At 41.8% G+C, this 19779-nt stretch overlaps 1 protein-coding gene across 1 annotated transcript; it reads right to left on the bottom strand.

Moving 5' to 3' along the window:
* Positions 1 to 8202: 8202 nt before the first annotated feature.
* On the bottom strand, positions 8203 to 8722 carry LOC105748836 (uncharacterized). Its single transcript, XM_049702748.1, has 2 exons — positions 8641 to 8722; positions 8203 to 8372 (listed from the first exon to the last, which is right to left on the bottom strand). The coding sequence occupies exons 1-2, from the start codon at positions 8720 to 8722 to the stop codon at positions 8203 to 8205; spliced, it is 252 nt and encodes an 83-aa protein (XP_049558705.1).
* Positions 8723 to 19779: the final 11057 nt, after the last annotated feature.

Below are 19779 nucleotides of genomic sequence, written 5' to 3'. Positions count from 1 at the left end.
ATTCCACTCCCAGACAACCATGGCTTGCTCCCAGGAGGCGTCTAGTGGATGCTGGGAATTCTGAGGCTTCGACGTGGTCAGTTCAACATCCCCGGCAGACAGAACACACAGTCAGCCCGCTCACCTCTCTGCAGCGTTTCCTCCACGTATAAAGCAGCTCAGCTTTTGTGTGGTCCTCAGACTGCATCTTCACTGCCCTGGGGAGACTAACTTATCCGACAGAGCTGGGGCCAGGGGGTGTCCATTAAAGCCTTGCTCACTGAGCATCTGGGGTCGTGAAATGGCAAATCAGGAGCAAACTGTGATCCCAAGGGCAGCCCCGCTGAACTTGCGTGCCTGAGCGAAGCACACTTGTGTTTAGAGCCCTAAACGGCATGGCCTTGCATTGTACCTTGCTGCATAATAAATCGTAGCCCTCACATTAACCGGTCAGGCTTCAGTGATAATCAAAGTGCAGCTGCCGGTGGGGCCCTGATCAATACAGCTTTCTATTTATAAGATTGCTACAAATGGAAGTTTTATTTAAATGAGACAATGCTGAGGAGTACACAGAAGATCGATCTGATAAAATACAGTAAAAGAGTTTAATCTGGATTTGATACCCAGCACGTGTGCCTACACACACACACACACACACACACACACACACACACACACATTGACACCCACCTCCATGCTTTCCTGAGAGACAAACACGTTGTGCAGAAAGGTCAGCAGCCTTCAAACACCCGTAAGATAATCAGACTCTGAGGATGTGCTGAAGGGGGCAGGATGCTTGAGAAGAGATGAGAAGGCAGAACGCACAGGTAAGGGGTTGGCCTGGGGCTTGAAGGACCCTGAGCTGCTGTCCCCTCTGTGACCAGCTGGCTGTGTGGCTATGGAGAAGCACCTCTTCTCTCTGGCATTCCATCTCTCTATCTAGAAATGAGTCCACTCAACTCTGACCCTGCATGGTTCCCCAGAAGGAACATCATTGTAAAGGAAACACCACAAAAGGAGAATTAGCCTTTTGCCGCCTTGTCCATCCTTAATTCCTATTCTCCAGACAGCCAGGATCTGAGGACCTTTTGGACACAGGGAGGTGATGTTTGTAACACCAGCCCCACCATGACTGTACCACCTTGAGCAAGGTTGGTGGGAAGGAGATACCTATCTGGAGCTTTCTGGTAAAGACTCCCCACGCATGGCTTTGTTGAGTCTTCCCAACCAGGATGGGACAGGGGGTGGGCTTGCTACCTCCCTCCTGGGCCTCTGGTTTATCCTCCACAGGTGAGGACAGCAATGATTCTACCTGAAGAGCAGATGCGATCGTGAAAGTAGGCGGGGTCCGTGGAATGCCCTGCCCACAGCTTGGCACAAAAGACATGTCCCTGGGGCTTGGCTGTGCTCCCCAGAAGCAGGTAAGGAGGGGCACCTGAGCCAACAGGCAAGTTCAAGTTGTCAGGCTGCTAATATCTAATTGCAGACATCCCAGTATCAGCCTGGCACCAACTTCCACACCCATCTGAGCAGGAAAAGTGGTCCCAGCTGCTACCATGTGAGATGCTGTGTTCTCAGTCATCACCTGCACTGAAGGAAAGATGCCGGCAGTGGCCACTGTCCCATTACCCAGGACTGTCCTGAAGCTTCTCTCTGTTCTTTACCAGTTTGATGCCACATAGTCTGCCGTGGCAAGGGAAGGCCACACTTTATCACTGAAGCTTTCAACAAACACTCATTTCAGAATTTAGGTTTTTCTCTACAGGATGGACAGATGTTTTGTGACAGGCTGGGGAGATGCTCGTGCAGTGCAGCCTGGTGAAACCTCTTCCTCCCGGCAGAGTTGGGCTCTTTATCTGGGGCAGGGGAAGGCAAAAGCCTCAAATTTCTCTCCAGGAAGAATCCATGTGCTGCAGTCTTGGGAAATGAAGTTTATCTTTTTAATAGCATAGAGAGACTTCATCTTGCATATTAGAAGTTTACCAGGTATTAGGTAATTTCGATCATAAATTCTCTTCAAAGTGACCCATCATCTCAGTATTTATTTTTTTTCCTCTGAAAGGATGGGAGGCATAAAAGCAAGCTTTGTAGTTTTATATCTGTCAGCTTGTCACATAAATATCTCAGTAACAACTGATCTTATCATCGTAAAACTTCCATTTGTATAGTTAGACAGGTCACGTTGGCCAGTTACATAAAAAGTCAAGCACACGCGATATTCAAGCCTTTGCTGGCCAGGCTGCCAGCCCTCATCTGGCCGACTCTGTTGGCCACAGACAGGCAAGGCATGTACTGGGCTGGACGTGAGCTCTCATCAGAGAGAAGAGCAGCCTGAGAGACCTCGGTTCCCCACACCGGACGGTGTTCTCTGCAAGGTTGACAGAAGGAAGTTCTTCAGGGTGATGGGCGCCTGCCTGCTTTTTCAAAGAACACCATTAGGGATCACCTTGGCAGACACAGTTCAGGTCCTTCATGATCGTGGTGGCAAATCAGGATTCAAACCCACTTGCAGTCAACTCTGTCAGGAGGTGGAGTTGGAAAATGACAAGCCTGAAAGCCGCTAGTGCCACCTGTCCTTCCGCAGTCCCTGCCCCAGTTGGGGGGACAGATCCTATGTGAACACCACAGTCCACGTGGAAAGTGTGGCAGCTGAGCTTTGCACGAGAGGATGTAAGGATCCAGAAGGAGAGAGGAATCTCAGCTTTGCCAGGTGATTGGTGGGTGGGGTTGGGGACAGGAGATGAGAGGGCTTCAATGCCCTGGGACATGAAGGTTATACTTAGTTTTGGACTCAAGAGAGGACTTGACATGCATACTGATTGAATGAGACTATTTAGTTTTCCAATTAGTACTTATTGAGCACTAGGGGTATGCCAGACACTGTGCCAGGGCCAGAGGCACAGCAAGGCTCGAGGCTCACCCAGCCCTTGATGTCCCCAAACTTATAGTCTAATGCGGGGTAGGGGATTAAGCAAACTGTTACACAAATATCTGTTAAGCATCTCCGCCTCGAAGGGCAGTGATGAGGGCTCCATGTGAGAAGCATGTTAAAGCCTTTAACACAGTGGTCACTATAGTCTGAGCTCCTTAGGATTCCCCCTAAACCCCTGTCCCAGTCTCTCTCACAGGCACATCTGCAGACACCAGCCAGCCCACCATGCCCCTGATGACACTGGAACACGAGAAGCAGAGAAAGGCTAGGACCTCCGGGCGACCAAGAAACCCTGGGCATGAAGCTGAAAATGCCACCCCTCCGTCCTCCTCGGCCTTGTGGGTCCCGAAGCAGCGCTAAGCTCAGTGCTGTTGCAGCTGGGGCTTCCGTTCTCGGAGTCCATTTGGAAACATACGTTTCTTTAAAGGTTGCCAAAATGGGCTCGGAAGATGCCACTGAACACTGAGGAATGGCAGGTGGAGCTCAGGGCTCAGGATAAGTGCTCACCTGGGAGCCAGGCCTGGACCACGAAGAGGTAGGTGAGTGAGGACTGGAGTGGCCACATTGCATTATTCTGTGACTTTTTTTTTTTTTTTTTTTTGCAGTACGCGGGCCTCTCACTGTTGTGGCCTCTCCCATTGCGGAGCACAGGCTCCGGACATGCAGGCTCAGCGGCCATGGCTCACGGGCCCAGCTGCTCCGCGGCATGTGGGATCCTCCCAGACCAGGGCACGAACCCGTGTCCCCTGCATCGGCAGGTGGACTCTCAACCACTGCGCCACCAGGGAAGCCCCTTTTTGTTGTTTTTATACTTTAAGAACCACCTTTTAATGGCCCCTTATTTAGGGTAAATATGCTTTGGATCCCACCCTAGGAAAACATTAATAATAGCTATCCTGCATTGAAGGACTACATGCAAAGTGCCTCATTAATATTCTTGACGGTTCTGATGTCACAGATCCCATTTTACAGGCGGGGTGCGGAGAAGAGAAACTTTTGATAGACCCAGGATTCAAACCACAGCTGCCTGATGCCTTTCCCCGATCTGTGAGGCAGTTATCGCCACCCACAGCTCTCGCTTTGTCCCTTTGTCCATCTTGGGTGGCCGTATACAGCCAGGTGCTATGTGACACGACAACACTTGTGAAACTAGTATGGGAATATATGAATTAAAGGGGAGGAAACCTGCTTTTGGCAAAAATAGAGTTCATTCTCTCCCCAGACAACATGTCTTTGCTTGTTGAGCCTGGAGTATTCCCCTTCAGCTGAACTTGTTCCTCCCTAAAGATGCAGCCTGAGTTTCCCTCCTCCAAGATGCTCTCTGATGGTCCCAGCTCTCTGGAACACCTTCTTGCTCTGGCCCAACACAGTATCTTGTTTCCTCCTCAGACACTTCCCACCCACCGCATGCATACAAGTTGCTCTCAGGTGCCTGAGCCACCTGAGAGGTGCTGCTGTGCTTTGACATCATTTGGACAAGGCTTAGGTTGGGAACATGGAGGGCACCAAGCAGAGACTTATCCACAAGACAGTTCTGGACAAGCCAGAGTTTCTGGTCAGGTTCAGAACTCACTGTAGGGAGCTGAGGCCATTGGGTGCAGGTCAGACACCCAGAGGTCCCTGGGCAACCCCCAGAAAGTCAACCAACAAGAGTGGAGTAGGAAACACAAGGTGAGCTCTGACTCCCAGCCCTGAATATACACTTGTCACCCATGACTAAAGGAAAATAGGAAAGCGAGGTCAGGATGGGAACGTGAGAGCCTCTCAGGTAGAAGAAGAGGGAAAGATGTACTTCTTAGAAGCCAACAGAGTATCCCCAAAGCGCATCCCCAAGTCCACAGCCCATGCCCCCACCAGGGTGCAGTATCTGGAAGCCCTCTCCCCTGTTTGGTGCTTCTTCCAGACATGAGGTCACATAGTGATTTCTTGGACAAGAAGACCGTGTAGATGTGGTTAAGCACCAATTAGAAGAGAGACGTGGCTCACCTTATCACTTGCTTGTTCTCTGCACGATGCATGGCCTCTTAATTCCTAAGCTAATCCCTCCATTAACACCCAGGAAATTTGGGCCTTTTAATGAAAAGAAAGTCTAAAAAGAAAATAGGTCAATGGGCCTTTCAAAGGTGGTCCCAGCGAAGCCAAAGGCCTGCCTTGGTGTTTCCAGGCTTCTCAGTGTTAATAGAATTTAGATTGCAGGGAGAATTTAGATCACAGGAACGGAAAGCTCCAGCCTTTTTCACTGACCCAATTTGAGAAGTAAAAATTGATCAGCAGACCAGCTGGGCATGCAGACATAGACCACAGCATTTGCATGGGCTGTTAAGAGTGTTATTCACAGCTTCTGGTGGAGGAGCCAGGCACGTCTCTGCATCCAAAACTGCGTGCTTGTGATGGAGAAACCCCTGCCTTTCCTACCTGTGCATCAGGTCAGGGAGACAGGGCACAGCGCCCAGGTCAGGGGGACTCCAGCTGCGAAAATGCACCAGCATGAAGGAGGAGATGTAACGTCTGTCACCTCCACTGTCTAGTTGTCCTGTCCAGGGACCTATGGAGGGAGGTGGTGATGTGGAGAGAGGAATTCCAGAATCCGCCCCCCAAGTATATACATTTTCTGAGTTGCCTCCTTCATTTACCAATAGAAAAAAATGTGTATTCCTAAGATTTTAAAAACTCAGGGCCAAACTTACATAGCATAAATGCACAGATCTTAAGTGTACAGTTTGATGAGTTTGGGCAAATGCACACATCCGTGTAACCACCAGCCCAATCAAGATATACGTTTCCATGACCCCAGAACGTTCCCTGATGCCCCTTTCCAATGACTTCCCTCCAGAAGCAACCAAAGTTCTGTCTTGATTTCTTTCCCCACAGCATAGCTTTCCCTGCTCCAGACCTCCAAACACACTAAATCATGCAGTGTGTATTCTTTTGTAACTGGCATGCATTCCTCAGCCTATTGTTTGAGATTCCTTCGTGGTATTGTGAGTATTAGTAGTTTATTTTTTTTATTGCTTAGTAATAGACCATTATATGGTTCTACCACAGCTTGTTTATCTGTTCATCTTTTGATAAGCATGGAAAAGAAAATTCAAAGCATTCAAGGGAGAAAAAAATCTATTTTAAGTCAGAATTAATAAATTCAACTACAGGTGTTTGCTCAGTGTCCGATCTCTGCCAGGCATTGTGCTTGGGCATGGTGAATGCAGCTGTGGATAGAATGATAGCATTGCCTGCCCTCATGACAGTGAGATTCTAGGTGGAGACACAGACTGTGAGCAAGTAATTAGATACATGACCAAGGTAAGTTCCATGAAGACAATACTGTTATGAAAAATAAACCAAAGATTACATTTTTAGGGCAGATACTTTGGCATAGTTATTATTATTATTAATATTTGCTTTAAATTGCTATTAAGGTCATCATCCTGATAAAAGAAACATTTCCATCAATTTCTGATTTTCTACTTTAATCAGAAATTGATTAAAGGTTGGGGTAAAGGGTGAAATCCAGACCTCGTGCTGCCCTTTTCATCTTTGCCCTTTGCTTTACTAAGTCTGTTTCCTCTTAGTGTATCACTTCTTGGTATCCCAGGTATATTTGTAGTTGTTCAGTAGAGAATTCCTAAAAAAAAGACTCCTGATTCTTAGAAATAAAGCCAAGAGACACATGTACAGTGGGATTTGAATTACATCCTTCTAGAACAGCAACCACTCTCTCTGTTCAAGATTCCTGATACAAGTGTTTTCAAAGGAAGCTGTTTTCTCTTTATCCACAGGAGTTCTGTCTTGAGTTTTACAGTCTGCATTGTTAAGAAAGAAAGAGGAAGAGAGAGACACAAGGAGATACTTCAGCATTCCATAATAAAGTAGTTCATGGCACAATTAAAATGATGTAGTAGAACAGTAACATGATATGCTGAATTTAAATAACTAAAGCTGAATAAGGAGGACATCAGAATTAAATGCTTGATGGAATTGACATAACAGACTCAAGATGGCCTCTCCATGTTTCAGCTGAGAGATGTGCCAGCCATTGATATTTTCCAGGCAAATTTGTTGATAGATAAAACATTTTTATAGACTTTCCATTATTCCTTGTAGCCATCAGCTTTTAATTTTCTCTTTCTAGTTAATATACTTGTGTATAATTTAAACAGAAAACTGTTCTGTTTCATCGTAAAAGATTTGCCTGTTTCTTTGGTTGTGTAAATCAAGCGGACAGCACAACATTCTTGAACTTGTTTTTTAAGGCATTTGTTGACAACAACAGAAAAGAAGATCACAGATACCGCCAATAAGCGTGGACATCAATTATTTTTTAATTGTATAGGAGTACAGTACACTAATTAAAACTAGTATATCTTGCAATGCCAAAGGCAAAATTAATTATTAATTTTTATTAATATTCAGAAGTAGCACAAGGAATGCATTAATAAAGATTTGGTGGTTGTGACTGAGATCTTGTTTAGCTTTATATTTTAGAAAGGAAAAAAAAAGGTTTGCTGGCTCAATCTGAATAGCAAAGCCTGCACCGGAGTGATGATCTTTATTGAAATGGAACACACTCTCCAAAGTGGGTATTTAGTGACAGAAGATGAGATGTGGAGGAAGATTATGTGAAAACCCCCAAAGCTTGTCTATAATGGTTTGACTTGACAACTCTACATTCACCTATAAAATTGCTATTGTTACCTTAGATACTTTTGGTTATTAAATTGGATAATGTAGTTAAGCCATCTTGAGTTGACACTTAATAATTCATTTAGGAGCCATGCACAGAATATTATCCAGCTCACCAAATCCAAGTTGAACAGAATTAGTTTAGTGCGCTAAAAAGGTTTTGACAAGAACTTCTCCTTCTCTTCCCTCTCCCCTCCTTCTTTTCTTCTCTTCTCCTCCCCCTCCCTCCTCCTGTTTTTCTCTCCTTCTCTCACAGTCAGAAGAGAGTCTCTAAGGCTCCCTTGTTCCATCTGGCAAAAATAGAAGCACATTCATGGTTTTTAGACTGTAGACTTTAAGCCTACCGAGGGGCAGTCTCAAAACCACGTCGGTTGTACAATGGGCCACTCATCTGTGTTTCCTTTAGCACAATAGATGGTCTCTCCTTTCGTGCAGCCTCTGATTAGATATCTTTCCTGTCTGTTTCTTTTAGAAGGAATTTTGCTTTTTAAATCTGTATCAAGAAAAACCTCCAACGAAACCAAAATTCTCAACCCTGCAGTGGTGGGAAGGCTGCCTGAGGAAGGGCAGGCTGTTTAGCCACAAGCTTTAAGGTTCCCTAACACACGCCATCAGCCCCAGTGGGTAAAACGATCAGAACCACATCCTCTACTGCCTACCATTCGGGGAAGGCTCTGCCTCACACAGCCCAATCCTGCATGTTCGCAAATCTTCAAGGGTGAAGGGGAGAGGAGCAGAGCGTTCACAGCTACAATGTAGCTACCAGCAGCAGTAGGCAAAACTGTATGGTGCAGCATATGCACAGTTCATGCCTTCCCTTCACACCTCGGGATGCAACACGACTCCCCGGCAGGCTCAAGCTGTCACCGCTCCCATGGGAATGCAGCTCTCTGAAGAATACTTCTTCTACCTGATAGTCCACCTTCCATAACACTGCCCCTGGGAAACAGCATTCAGCCAGCCTGAGAAGGATGTATCCCTGCAGATGTGTTGGAAAATCGCCTTTGTAAAAATCAGAGGAAAATTAGATCTGACTTCACACTGGCAACCTCTGGCTAGACTCGCGTGCCCTGGGGTAGAGGTGGCCATGCCTTCAGAATCAGCATGGAATCCCAATAAATGCCTCGCCATGTTGGTTCGTTTCACACCACTGGAGTCCAGTGGGAGATGAAGGAAGCTGACTTTATCAGAGCTGGTGTGGGCTGTATCAGCTGCCTCCAGGCGATGCCAAAGGTAACTGTGTGGTCCTAGGCCCCGACTCCTAGGAACCCGGATCCTTAGTGACCCATATCAAGAGAGAGCATTGTCTTCACTTGTTTGTTTTCATTCCTCCAAAACCACATGGAAGAATATCACAGCGTATGTATGACAGTTATTAGTGAGACATTACGATGAACTGGTTTTTTAAAAAGGTGACTTTTTAAAAAAATTAATTCAAACAACAAGCAGTTATTGAGCATTTACACAATTCTGGGGGCTTTGCCAGGCTGTAGGAATTGACAATGAACTGAGAAGGTAAGTATATCAGTTAGCTATTGCTGTGTAACAGAGAATTCCAAAATTCAGGGACTTAATTATTATTACCAACCATGTATGTGGGTTAGCTGGGGTCTGGCTGATCTAGAATAGGCTTGACTACACAGCTCTGCTAGTAAATGTTTTTCTCTCTACTACTGCTCACCTTGTCCTAGCTCTTCCATGCAGTAGCTCTGTGACCCTCCTGTAAGCTACTTACTCTCTCTAAACCTCATCTGCAACATGCAGATGAAAAGAGACCCCATTCCTTTTGGATGGTTGTGAACATCAGTGAGATCTAGTCAATGGGAAGCCCTTAGCACAGTGCATGGCACATGAGAAGCATGAAGTACAGATTGGCTATTATTTTCATTATCAATCTAGTGCACATACTGTTCTGGCAGAGAACCAAGCTGCATCCTCCCTTTTTACAGATGTCAGTCCTCTTCATCATGGCCTTTTAGTTTTGCTTACAGCTATGTGACATATTTGGGGGAAGATTTGTTTTCTTAAATCATGTTTATATGTTACTGAGGCTTTGTTTACTGGATTAGGGGCAGGTTGAGGGCATTAGGGTACATGTCTGTAGAAATGGGCTGAGGAGAGAAAAGTTTGGAGGGAGTTGTTTGGGACACACAAAGGTGGGAGCTGACCCAAGAATCTGGCTTCAAAGTAAAATGGAGGACGACTTCACTGAGAAGAGGGACAGCCCCCAAGTGGAGCTGGGTAAGGTTTCTTTTCTCAGATCCTAGAGTCGTGCAAGTCCTTGACAGCATTGTCCTGATTACATCAAGAGCTTGTGGCAGGAGGATCTCTGGTACCCAACACGAAAACCCTGAGTGTGTCATGTTGGCTGTGGCTGTGCTGAGAGCACAGAACCTCAGAAGTTGCCCAGCTGTTGGAAATCAGATGTTGTCTAAGGGAGTTTGTTATGCTGGCTCTGAACTTCTCACCCTCAGCAGGAGCCAGGCAAGCTCCTTCCACCAGCGGGGAAGAGTTTTCCTCTCGGGTTTTTTGTGCCGCCTGTAGAGAGAGGACAGGTCCTGAAGCTGCAGAAACTCCTCTGGTTCAAGCACCTGTGTTTAAGCAGAGCATGAGATGGTGTCTTGTGTGGTGAGAGAGCTTCACAGTCATGGAAGGCCTGAACCAGTCTTCTGGCCAGTGAACATGAAACTGGGACCACAGTTTTTTTATTTTTTTCAAACTGTCAAACTATTCCACTTTAGATATGTACTTACACACAAATTCCCATTTTATTTTTGTCAAAACCCAGTTTACTTGTCACCTCATCTGGAAAGTCTCCCCCAATAATCCTACTGGTCTCCTCCACGTCCAGTTCCATCCCTTGTTCATGTCTCTGTGGCATCACTCAACCTTGTGATTCTGGGTGAATTCATCATACTCTTGACTAGAGGCCTTCGAGCAACCTGAGACAGCATCAGCCTCCTTCTGTATTCTCACTGTCTGGTACAGGCACTGGCTCTAAGACAGTTTTCAGAAAATATGAGAATGAGCTGAAATAACCCATTCATTACAGGTCATTGTGTCATTGGGTCAATCATTGGATTGGATCAACTACTAAATAAGTTAACCGCCTGGTTAGAACAAGTTGACTAGTCCTAGAGTCTTATATACAGTGAGAGCAGATTCAGACTAAGAGTTGAGAAGGCAACTCTGCTCCATGTAAGGGCATGAGAGGAGCCTCATGTATGCATTCAGCAAACAATTATTGATCATCTATATGGGCTAGGCCCTGTTATAGGCACTGGTGATAGATTTATCACTAATACTAGTGTCACTAGGCACTAATATATAGGTACATCAGTGAACAAAATAGATAAAATTCCCTGTTCTCATGAAGCTCATATTCTAACTGCAGGGAGGTAGGCCAAAAAGAAATTATCAGGCAGGTCATCTGATGTTAAAGGTTATAAGAAAAATAAAGCAAGGAGGGATTATAGAGAGTGCCGGGATGTGGGGGCAGGATACTATGATATTAAATAGACGGTTAAGGAGACTTCGCATAGACTGTGGCCTTTGAGCAAAAGAAAAAGGAGTGAAGGAATTGGCCACACAGGTAACTGGGGGAAGAACATTTCAAGTGGGAGCAAAAACATATGGAAATGCTACAAGAAATATTAAAGAAAGCTTTTTTGGGTAGAAAGAAAATAACACCAAACAGAAACTCCAATTTATAAAAAAGTGATGAGGAAGCACCAGAAATGGTAAATAGATGAGCAATTATACAAATTTTTTTTAAAAAAGATAACGTTTTAAGGATGGAGATAAATATACAGATACAGATATAGATACAGACACAGACACAAACATAAATATAGATATAGATAACAGTGTAGTTAATAATATCTGCAGAATTAAAATTCAAGGTCACAGTAGCACAAAGGATGGGAAGATGGGAAGGGAAAAGTGGACATATAGTATTCTAAGTTCTTAAATTATACATAAAGTGGCATAATATAATTTGAAAGTAGCCTATAAAAAGGTAAAAATACACTTGGAAAACCATGAGTAATTAAAACAAATGGGACAAAAAGGTATACCTAATATGCCCAAAGTAGAAATAAAATGGAATATTAAAAAATGCTTAATAGATTGGAAAGAAGATAGGAAAAGAGAAAAAAAAAAGCAAAGATGGGAGAAAATATAAAACAAATAGCAAAATGGTAGACATAAATTCTACCATATTAATAATTACATTAAATGTAAATGCCTTAACATACCAGTTAAAACCCAGAGATTATTAGATGATGAAAAACAAGACTCAAATATATGATAAATATTTCCATATGGAGTTGCTTCCTTGCATTTTAGGGAAATTTATATATTTCTCCAAATTATGAGTCTGATAAATATCAGTCAAGAAATTTGGAAAACAGGAAAGTTATAAATCTTGAGTGCAAATTAAAGCTTCACAATAAATATAGAGACGTTACTGGTTCTAAGGAATCTACTGATGTCATCCCAAAAGCAAGAGTAGGAAACACTGACATGTAGAGTCTAAAGCTAAGATGAACATTTACAAGAACCAGGGAAGGAGCAGGTAAGAGAGAGAGAAGCAGGCTGTTGTCATGTTGTAAATTTGTGATTATGGCCCTGTCTTTTAATAGTGAATCATTCTTGCAAATATAATAACTATTAATAAGTTTATAAAGCATACTTTATGTAAATCCTATGAGTGGTATTTCAAGAAATACAAGTTTTGAATTCAAAATAAGTCCTTAAATTGGTATTTTTAGCACATGAGCCTGTGCAGTGCTATATACATTGCTTGATAGGTGATTCAAATTAACATTATATGAATACTATCCCATAATGTTCACTAGCATATTCCAATGGCTTAATAATCACTATAGGCTATAGTTCTTTGTAAGTACTTTTAATAGGATAAATACAAATAACAGAATATGTGAATATTGTATAATACTCTAAAATAAAATTGGAAACTGATATAAAATCTGAATATTACCAATTTCAATGACAAAACAAAAATCAAGGCAAGCTGACAAAATATTTTTATTGTTAAAAAGGAAATAATTTTGTATGAAGGAATACGTTCCCTAAAGCCCACTTTGCAGATGCTTTCAGATGCACTTTTAACAATTCAACCAACATTAATGAAAAAAATGAAAGAAAATTTTCTACATTTGTAATATTTGTCATGAAAAAAAGGTAAATACTAGTGCACAGGGGCTTTGTGTTCTTACCATTTTTTTTAAGAATGATACTTTTTTTATTGAACACAGCTATTAACTTTATTATTACTGGTTTAATCATATCTTTTTGATGGAAGCAGAAATGCAAACGAAGGCATTGAAAAATGACAAATAATGATATTTCAATAGTTGCAATAGTAAGAACTGGATTTATGAATCTTTTAACATTTTCCCCATGTACATCAATTGGTTAAGTATAAACTTAAATAGTATTCTATTAATTCTTTAAATATATTTGAATGACAATTTTTAAACAATGATAACTTTTAAATTTTATGGTATTACTTTGTTTTCTTTTTCAAATTTATAATTTTTTTTTTTTTTTTTTTTTGTAGTACATGGGCCTCTTACTGTTGTGGCCTCTCCCATTGCGGAGCACAGGCTCCAGACATGCAGGCTTAGCGGCCATGGCTCATGGGCCCAGCTGCTCTGCGGCATGTGGGATCTTCCCGGACCGGGGCATGAACTTGTGTCCCCTGCATCGGCAGGCAGACTCTCAACCACTGTGCCACCAGGGAAGCCCCAAATTTATAAATTTTATATGACATTTATTTTGTGTTAATGTTTCCTTTTCAAATGGAGATTATTTCTACATGTTATTGAAAAATATATGTATAAATGTGTACTTCACCAAAAAAAAAGAAACAAACAAGCAAAAAAAAAAACAGTGTAATGAAAAATATTGGATAGCTGATTTAAGAAATATCCAAGAATTCCTTGGAATTCTATTTTTTGTTCCTGAATATCAAAGATTAATATCTACCTATAAGAAACCTACTTTAAAAATAAAGACACAAAGAGCTTAAAAGAAAGAGCTAGAAAAAGGTATATTATGCAGAAACTAATTATAAGGAGACTTACATAGGACTAAATTAAGAGACAAAGTAGACTTCTGTGCAAGAATATTACCAGAGATAGAGACATTTTTTAAGGATACAATGCTCAAATCTTCAAAAAACACAACAAACATGTATGTACCTAAAAATATATCTTCAAAGTACATAAAGCAAATAATTGTTGAATTAAAAGGAAAAAAGACAAATACAAAATATAACTGAAGATTTCAACACTCTTCTCTCAGTAACTGACAGAACAAGTTTAAAATCTATAAGGATACAGAAATCTTTATTAAGTCTGTCAATCAATAGGAGTTAATCCGTATTTATTGAATATTTCACCCAATGATAGCAAAATACAATTTTTTTTCAATTGCACATAGAACATTCACCAAGATAGATAACATGCTGAGTGATTTTTAAAATGTGAATACATTTGAAAGGACTGGAATCAGCCAGGATATATTCCTAATATAATACGAATCAATAATAAGATATCTGAAAAATTTCCAAACATTTGGAAAAAATGTCTCTGAGAAACTTGTGGATCAAAAAAGAAATCAGGGCTTCCCTGGTGGCGCAGTGGTTGAGGGTCCGCCTGCCGATGTGGGGGATGCGGGTTCGTGCCCCGGTTCGGGAGGGTCCCACATGCCGTGGAGCGGCTTAGGCCTATGGGCCATGGCCACTGGGCCTGCGCGTCTGGAGCCTGTGCTCCGCGGTGGGAGAGGCCACAGCAGTGAGAGGCCCGCGTACCGCAAAAAAAAAAAAAAAAAAAAAAAAAAAAAAAGAAAGAAATCAAAAGAGAAAAATCAAAAATAGTTAGAACTGAATGGATGTGAAAACACAACATACTGCATTTATCAGTTGTAGCTAAAGCAATTATTTACAGGAAAATGTATAGCCATTAATTCTTATTTTATGGAGAAAAAGCATCTAAAATAAGAGAAGGAGCTAGGAAAAAAGCAGATTAAACCCAAATAGGTAGTAAACATGAAATAATAAAGAACAGAAATCAATAAAAAAAAGAAATTTACAAACTTTAGAAAAAAATCAATAAAACCAAAAGATGTTCTTTGACTAGATGAATAAAATCATCAATCTTCTAGATAGAACAATAAAGCTAAAAAAGAAGACACAGATGGACAGTAATAAGAATTAAATAATAGGAATGAAAGCAGGGGCATCACAGAGATCCCATAGACACTTAAAAAATAAGAAAGGAAATATTATACCAATTTAATTAAATAATTTCAGCAATTTAGAAGAAATGAAAGACATTAAAAGATCTAAATCACCAAAACAGACACAAGAAGAAATAGAGGGTGGGAGGAATTGGGAGATTGGGGTTGACATATATACACTACTGATACTATGTATAAAAGAAGTGATTAATGAGAACATACTGTATAGCACAGGGAACTCTACTTAATGACCTAAATGGGAAGGAAATCCTAAAAAAGAGGGGATATATGTATATGTACAGCTGATTCATCTTGCTGTACAGTAGAAACTAACACAACATTGTAAAGCAATTATGCTCCAATAAAAATTAATTTAATAAAAAGAAGAAATAGAGGATTTAAAAAGCTCTCTATATATGAAACACAACAACAACAACAAAAAATGGAATTAAATAACTTCTCACAATGAAAACAAGTCCAGATGGCCTCACTGGTAAAGTAAATCAGGCATTTAAAGACATAGCACCGCATCTTACATGGGAGCTAAGTTCTAATATCCCCCATCAGGATTCTTATCTTCAAGAGTTAGAAGTAAAATCAGAATAATACAAAACCAAAAAAAAAATTACTAAAAGGATTTTGAGAAACCTTTATATCCAGCAGCACTGTAGAGCTGGTTTTAAGGATTGTGCGACTGGAAAGGTAGCCCCAATCACTCCACAGACGCACTGTGGTCACAACTGCTGAGCCCAGACCTTACCGCTAATACTGCCAATACCACAGACCCTACACATCCATCCCTCATGTTGTCACTACACTACTGGTCTTCAGGAAATAAGGTGTGGACACTTGTTGCTACCACCAATCAATCAATCTAGAATGATTACACACAGTCCCCACTTCATGGTTTCATTAAGGTTTAATCCACAGACTCATGTCCCTGTGCCCTATTTGCAAAAGAAGTTAGGAAAATAGCTTGTCTTTTCAATCTCTATGGAGGCAGGCAGGCTCTGTCTCATAAACGTGAGGAAGAGCTCAAATGTAGAAAGGGACATCAGACGCTGGGGAAATTGTAACACCACGTGCTCAATAAGGCATATAAGCAAGACGAAAAACGTCTAATTCAAATTTCCTTTAAAAGTCCCTTAAATCATTCAGTTGTACGTCCGTGTACAAATATGCGTTTTCAGTAAGTCCAGGAGGGCCATTTTTTTCCACCAGTGTTGGAATAAGTTGTTGCTATGTTAGTTAAGCAGCAGATGATGTAACTGGATTGCATTGAGGTCATCTAAGTTTTTAAATATATATTTATTTATTTTAAAACCCTAGACATATACTACAGTAGTGAATGCTCACACTACAACAAACTGAAGGGATGGCAAACGCTCCCAGACTCTCTATTTAAATTATTACTTTTCTTTTTCCTTCTTCTTTTTTTTTTTTTTTTTTGCGGTACGCGGGCCTCTCACTGTGGGGCCTCTCCCGTTGCGGAGCACAGGCTCCGGACGCGCAGGCTCAGCGGCCGTGGCTCACAGGCCCAGCCTCTCCACGGCATGTGAGACCTTCCTGGACCGGGGCACGAACCCGTGTGCCCTGCATCGGCAGGCAGACTCTCAACCACTGCGCCACCAGGGAAGCCCCCTCTTTTTCCTTCTTTTTATCCTCCTGCACCAACCGCCTCCCAGTCCTATTCCTTTCCTCCTCCTCCTTCTCTTCAGCAAAGAATCCCATCAGTTGCTTATATGATGGGGCCTGGATGTTTTGCTGCATCTCCCTGACAGCAGGAGCAGAAATTTGATCAACACTTTCTTACCTCACTCTCTTACATCAAACTCAGGGGGAAAAAAAAAGTTGACCTTTTTCTTTTACAGATGAGCAAGCTGACATCCAAAGAGGGACAGGACTCATCTGAGATAACAGAACATGGCTGTGGCCATCAGTACTAGAACCCGGACTGCCTACTCACACATTTTCTTGTATATACTTTCTCACTTTCAAGAGCCCAGACTTTGAGACTGGAGGCTGGACTCTTGGCATTAAGAGTTGCACAAAGCCATTGTTCTGAACTTATTTCCTGCTTCCCAACACTGTGATAAGAATATCCTAGAAACTGGATTTTTCTATAAAAAAACCTTTCTCCATGTGGACTGTATACATTCTGCCTCAAATTCTCTTTGGCAGTTTCACAATTTAAAAATACTTGAGCATCTCTTGAACGTTGTTTCTCCACCTCATTGTAAGACTGTACTTTTCACTTGTGTTCGCTCCAGGAATGCCTTCCCTCCCTGCTGGAGCCGCCGCCTCTCCGAACTCCTGATTTTCTCCATGCCTACTTTCCATTGGCAGCATCTTTTCTGAGCCCATGCTTGAATTTATTCTCTTCAAATGAACTCCAAAAGTGTGAAGAACTTAAACTTCTTTCTTCATGCTCTTTACAAACCCTCAATTAGATTCAAGTATGAAAACCTAAATCCAAAACATCTGGAAAATAATCCCTAGTCCTGCTTCCCTGGAAAATAGATATACCAGCTGGACCACAACTCCATGAGAGACTTATGTGGATTAGATGTGAGAAAAAAAAAAAAAAGGCATGTGGAATGATCTGGAGGTTGATCTAAATAATGATTAGAAATTTCTGACCCTACACTGCCTTCTTTTTATCTTCCGGGACCCCAGAGCAGAGGGTTGAGATCATTGTAATCCTCAATTTACAGCATATTTTTACCATTCATCTATGCAAAACCTACCTTTTGATTTGTCTATTTATTTATTCTCTTTAACCCCATTCCCTTACCTCACAGACAACCACTGCAGTACGTTTAATGCTATTTGTTCTTTAGTCTCCATTCTAGACAAGTGCATATTGTTATCAGTGTATTTTAATTTATATAAATGTTAAGATCCATATTGCTATGTGTACATATAATCCATTGCTTTGAATTACTTCACGTCTCTATATTTTATCCATCTTCCCAAGACTAGACATACAGGCTCCCAACTCCTGCCCCCGCAACTAATGCTGTGACCAATACCCTTGTGTCCTTTGGAAGGTGGGTCCATTGCTAGGATTCCTGGATTGTAGGGTACAGTGGTTGCTAGAGTAGGCCACCCAGATAGCCTATTCAGGACCAATGGAGTCCCAGCTGCTAGGAGGGTTGGCTGCCCTCTCCACTGAGCCCCTCCCCAGGGGACTAAGAGAGCTGCCTCATTCAAGGTCCAGGGCCATCCCAGGTCTGGAGCTCCCTGTAGAATAATGTGACAGGTGAGGTCTTTGTGGTGACTGCATTCCAGTTCAACCTCTCTTATCAATTTCGCTCCCCGGGACATTGATTCTGAGCATGCTCTTCAGGAAATTCCCAGCATGCACTGAGCACTCTCAGCATCTATTTGCCAGGGAACTGAACTGAGTTGTGGGCGGTATGTACATTTAATAGGACTAAGTAGTCATGGACGCACCAGCACAGCATAAGTGTCTTGTATTCCCTCATCCCTGCAAACACTGGGGATTTTCTAGCAGTCCAATTTTTGTCAATGCATTAGGTATAAAAAGGTATCTTCTTTGTTTGAATTTGCATATCTCTGATAACTAAAGAATTTCAGCCTCTCCTTTTATACTTTTCAGCTTTTGGAGATTCCTCTTCTGTAAACTGCCTGAACATAGAATTTGACCATTTTCTCTTGGGGTTACTGTCTAGGTATTCAACCCTTCTCAGTTTAAAATATTACAAAATTTTCTCCCATTCTGTCCTTGGTTCATTAACTTATCTGAGGTGTCCTCCAGTGAACAAAAAGCCTTCAATTAAAAAAAAAATTTTTTTAATATTTATGTATTTATTTGGTTGCACCTGGTCTTAGTTGCCGCAGGTGGGCTCCTTAGTTGTGGCTCCAGGGCTCCTCAGTTGTGGCATGCACACTCTTAGTTGCAGCATGCATGTGGGACCTAGTTCCCTGACCAGGGATTGAACCCGTTCCCCCTGCATTGGGAGCATGGAGTCTTACCTACTGTGCCACCAGGGAAGTCCCCCAGAGGCCTTCAATTTTGAAGTGAGCAAATCTGTCCGATATTGTTGCCTATCTTTTGAGTTTTTCAAATTTTGTTTAGAAAATACTCTCTCCCTATGTCACAGCAATATTATATTTTCTTCTAATAATTATTTATTTTTACTATTCATATTCACACCTCACCTTTTCACATTTCAACCCATGTGGAGTCCATTTAAGTGTGATATTAAGTAGATATCTTATTTTATATTTCTCTGTGGAGTGATCTAGTTTTCTCAGAAACACCTACTAGGGCTTCCCTGGTGGCGCAGTGGTTGAGAGTCCGCCTGCCAATGCAGGGGACATGGGTTCGTGCCCTGGTCTGGGAAGATCCCACATGCCGTGGAGCGGCTGGGCCCGTGAGCCATGGCCGCTGAGCCTGTGCGTCCGGAGCCTGTGCTCTGCAACGGGAGAGGCCACAACAGTGAGAGGCCTGCGTACCGCAAAAAACAAACAAAAACAAACAAACAAACAAACAAAATACCTACTAACAAATGTAGCCTCTCTCTTTAGATCTGTGATACTATCTGCCCACTGGTCTATTTACTCTTTGCCAATACCACACTGTTTATACTGCTATGACTTTTCAATATGACTTTACATTTGGTACAACAATTCTTAAGTCTTTAATCTCCTTTTTGTTACTGAATTAGCTATTTTATATCTTTATTTCACTGAATTTTAGACTAATTTTAAAGTAAATTTAAATTTTAGAGCAAATTTGTCAATTTTCTCAAAAATCCAACTGCAATTTATGTTTGAATTGAATGAAATTTAGGTACAGGAGAATTGGCATGCTTGAATGTGACCATGTTTATCATATTATAACATTATCATCAGAGTTTTTGAAGTATTATTTCTGTAAACTTGATGTGTTGTGG

The sequence above is a fragment of the Orcinus orca genome, chromosome 20 (genome assembly GCF_937001465.1).
Source record: "Orcinus orca chromosome 20, mOrcOrc1.1, whole genome shotgun sequence".
NCBI lineage: Eukaryota > Metazoa > Chordata > Mammalia > Artiodactyla > Delphinidae > Orcinus > Orcinus orca.
This window is presented reverse-complemented; position numbering and strand designations above follow the sequence as displayed.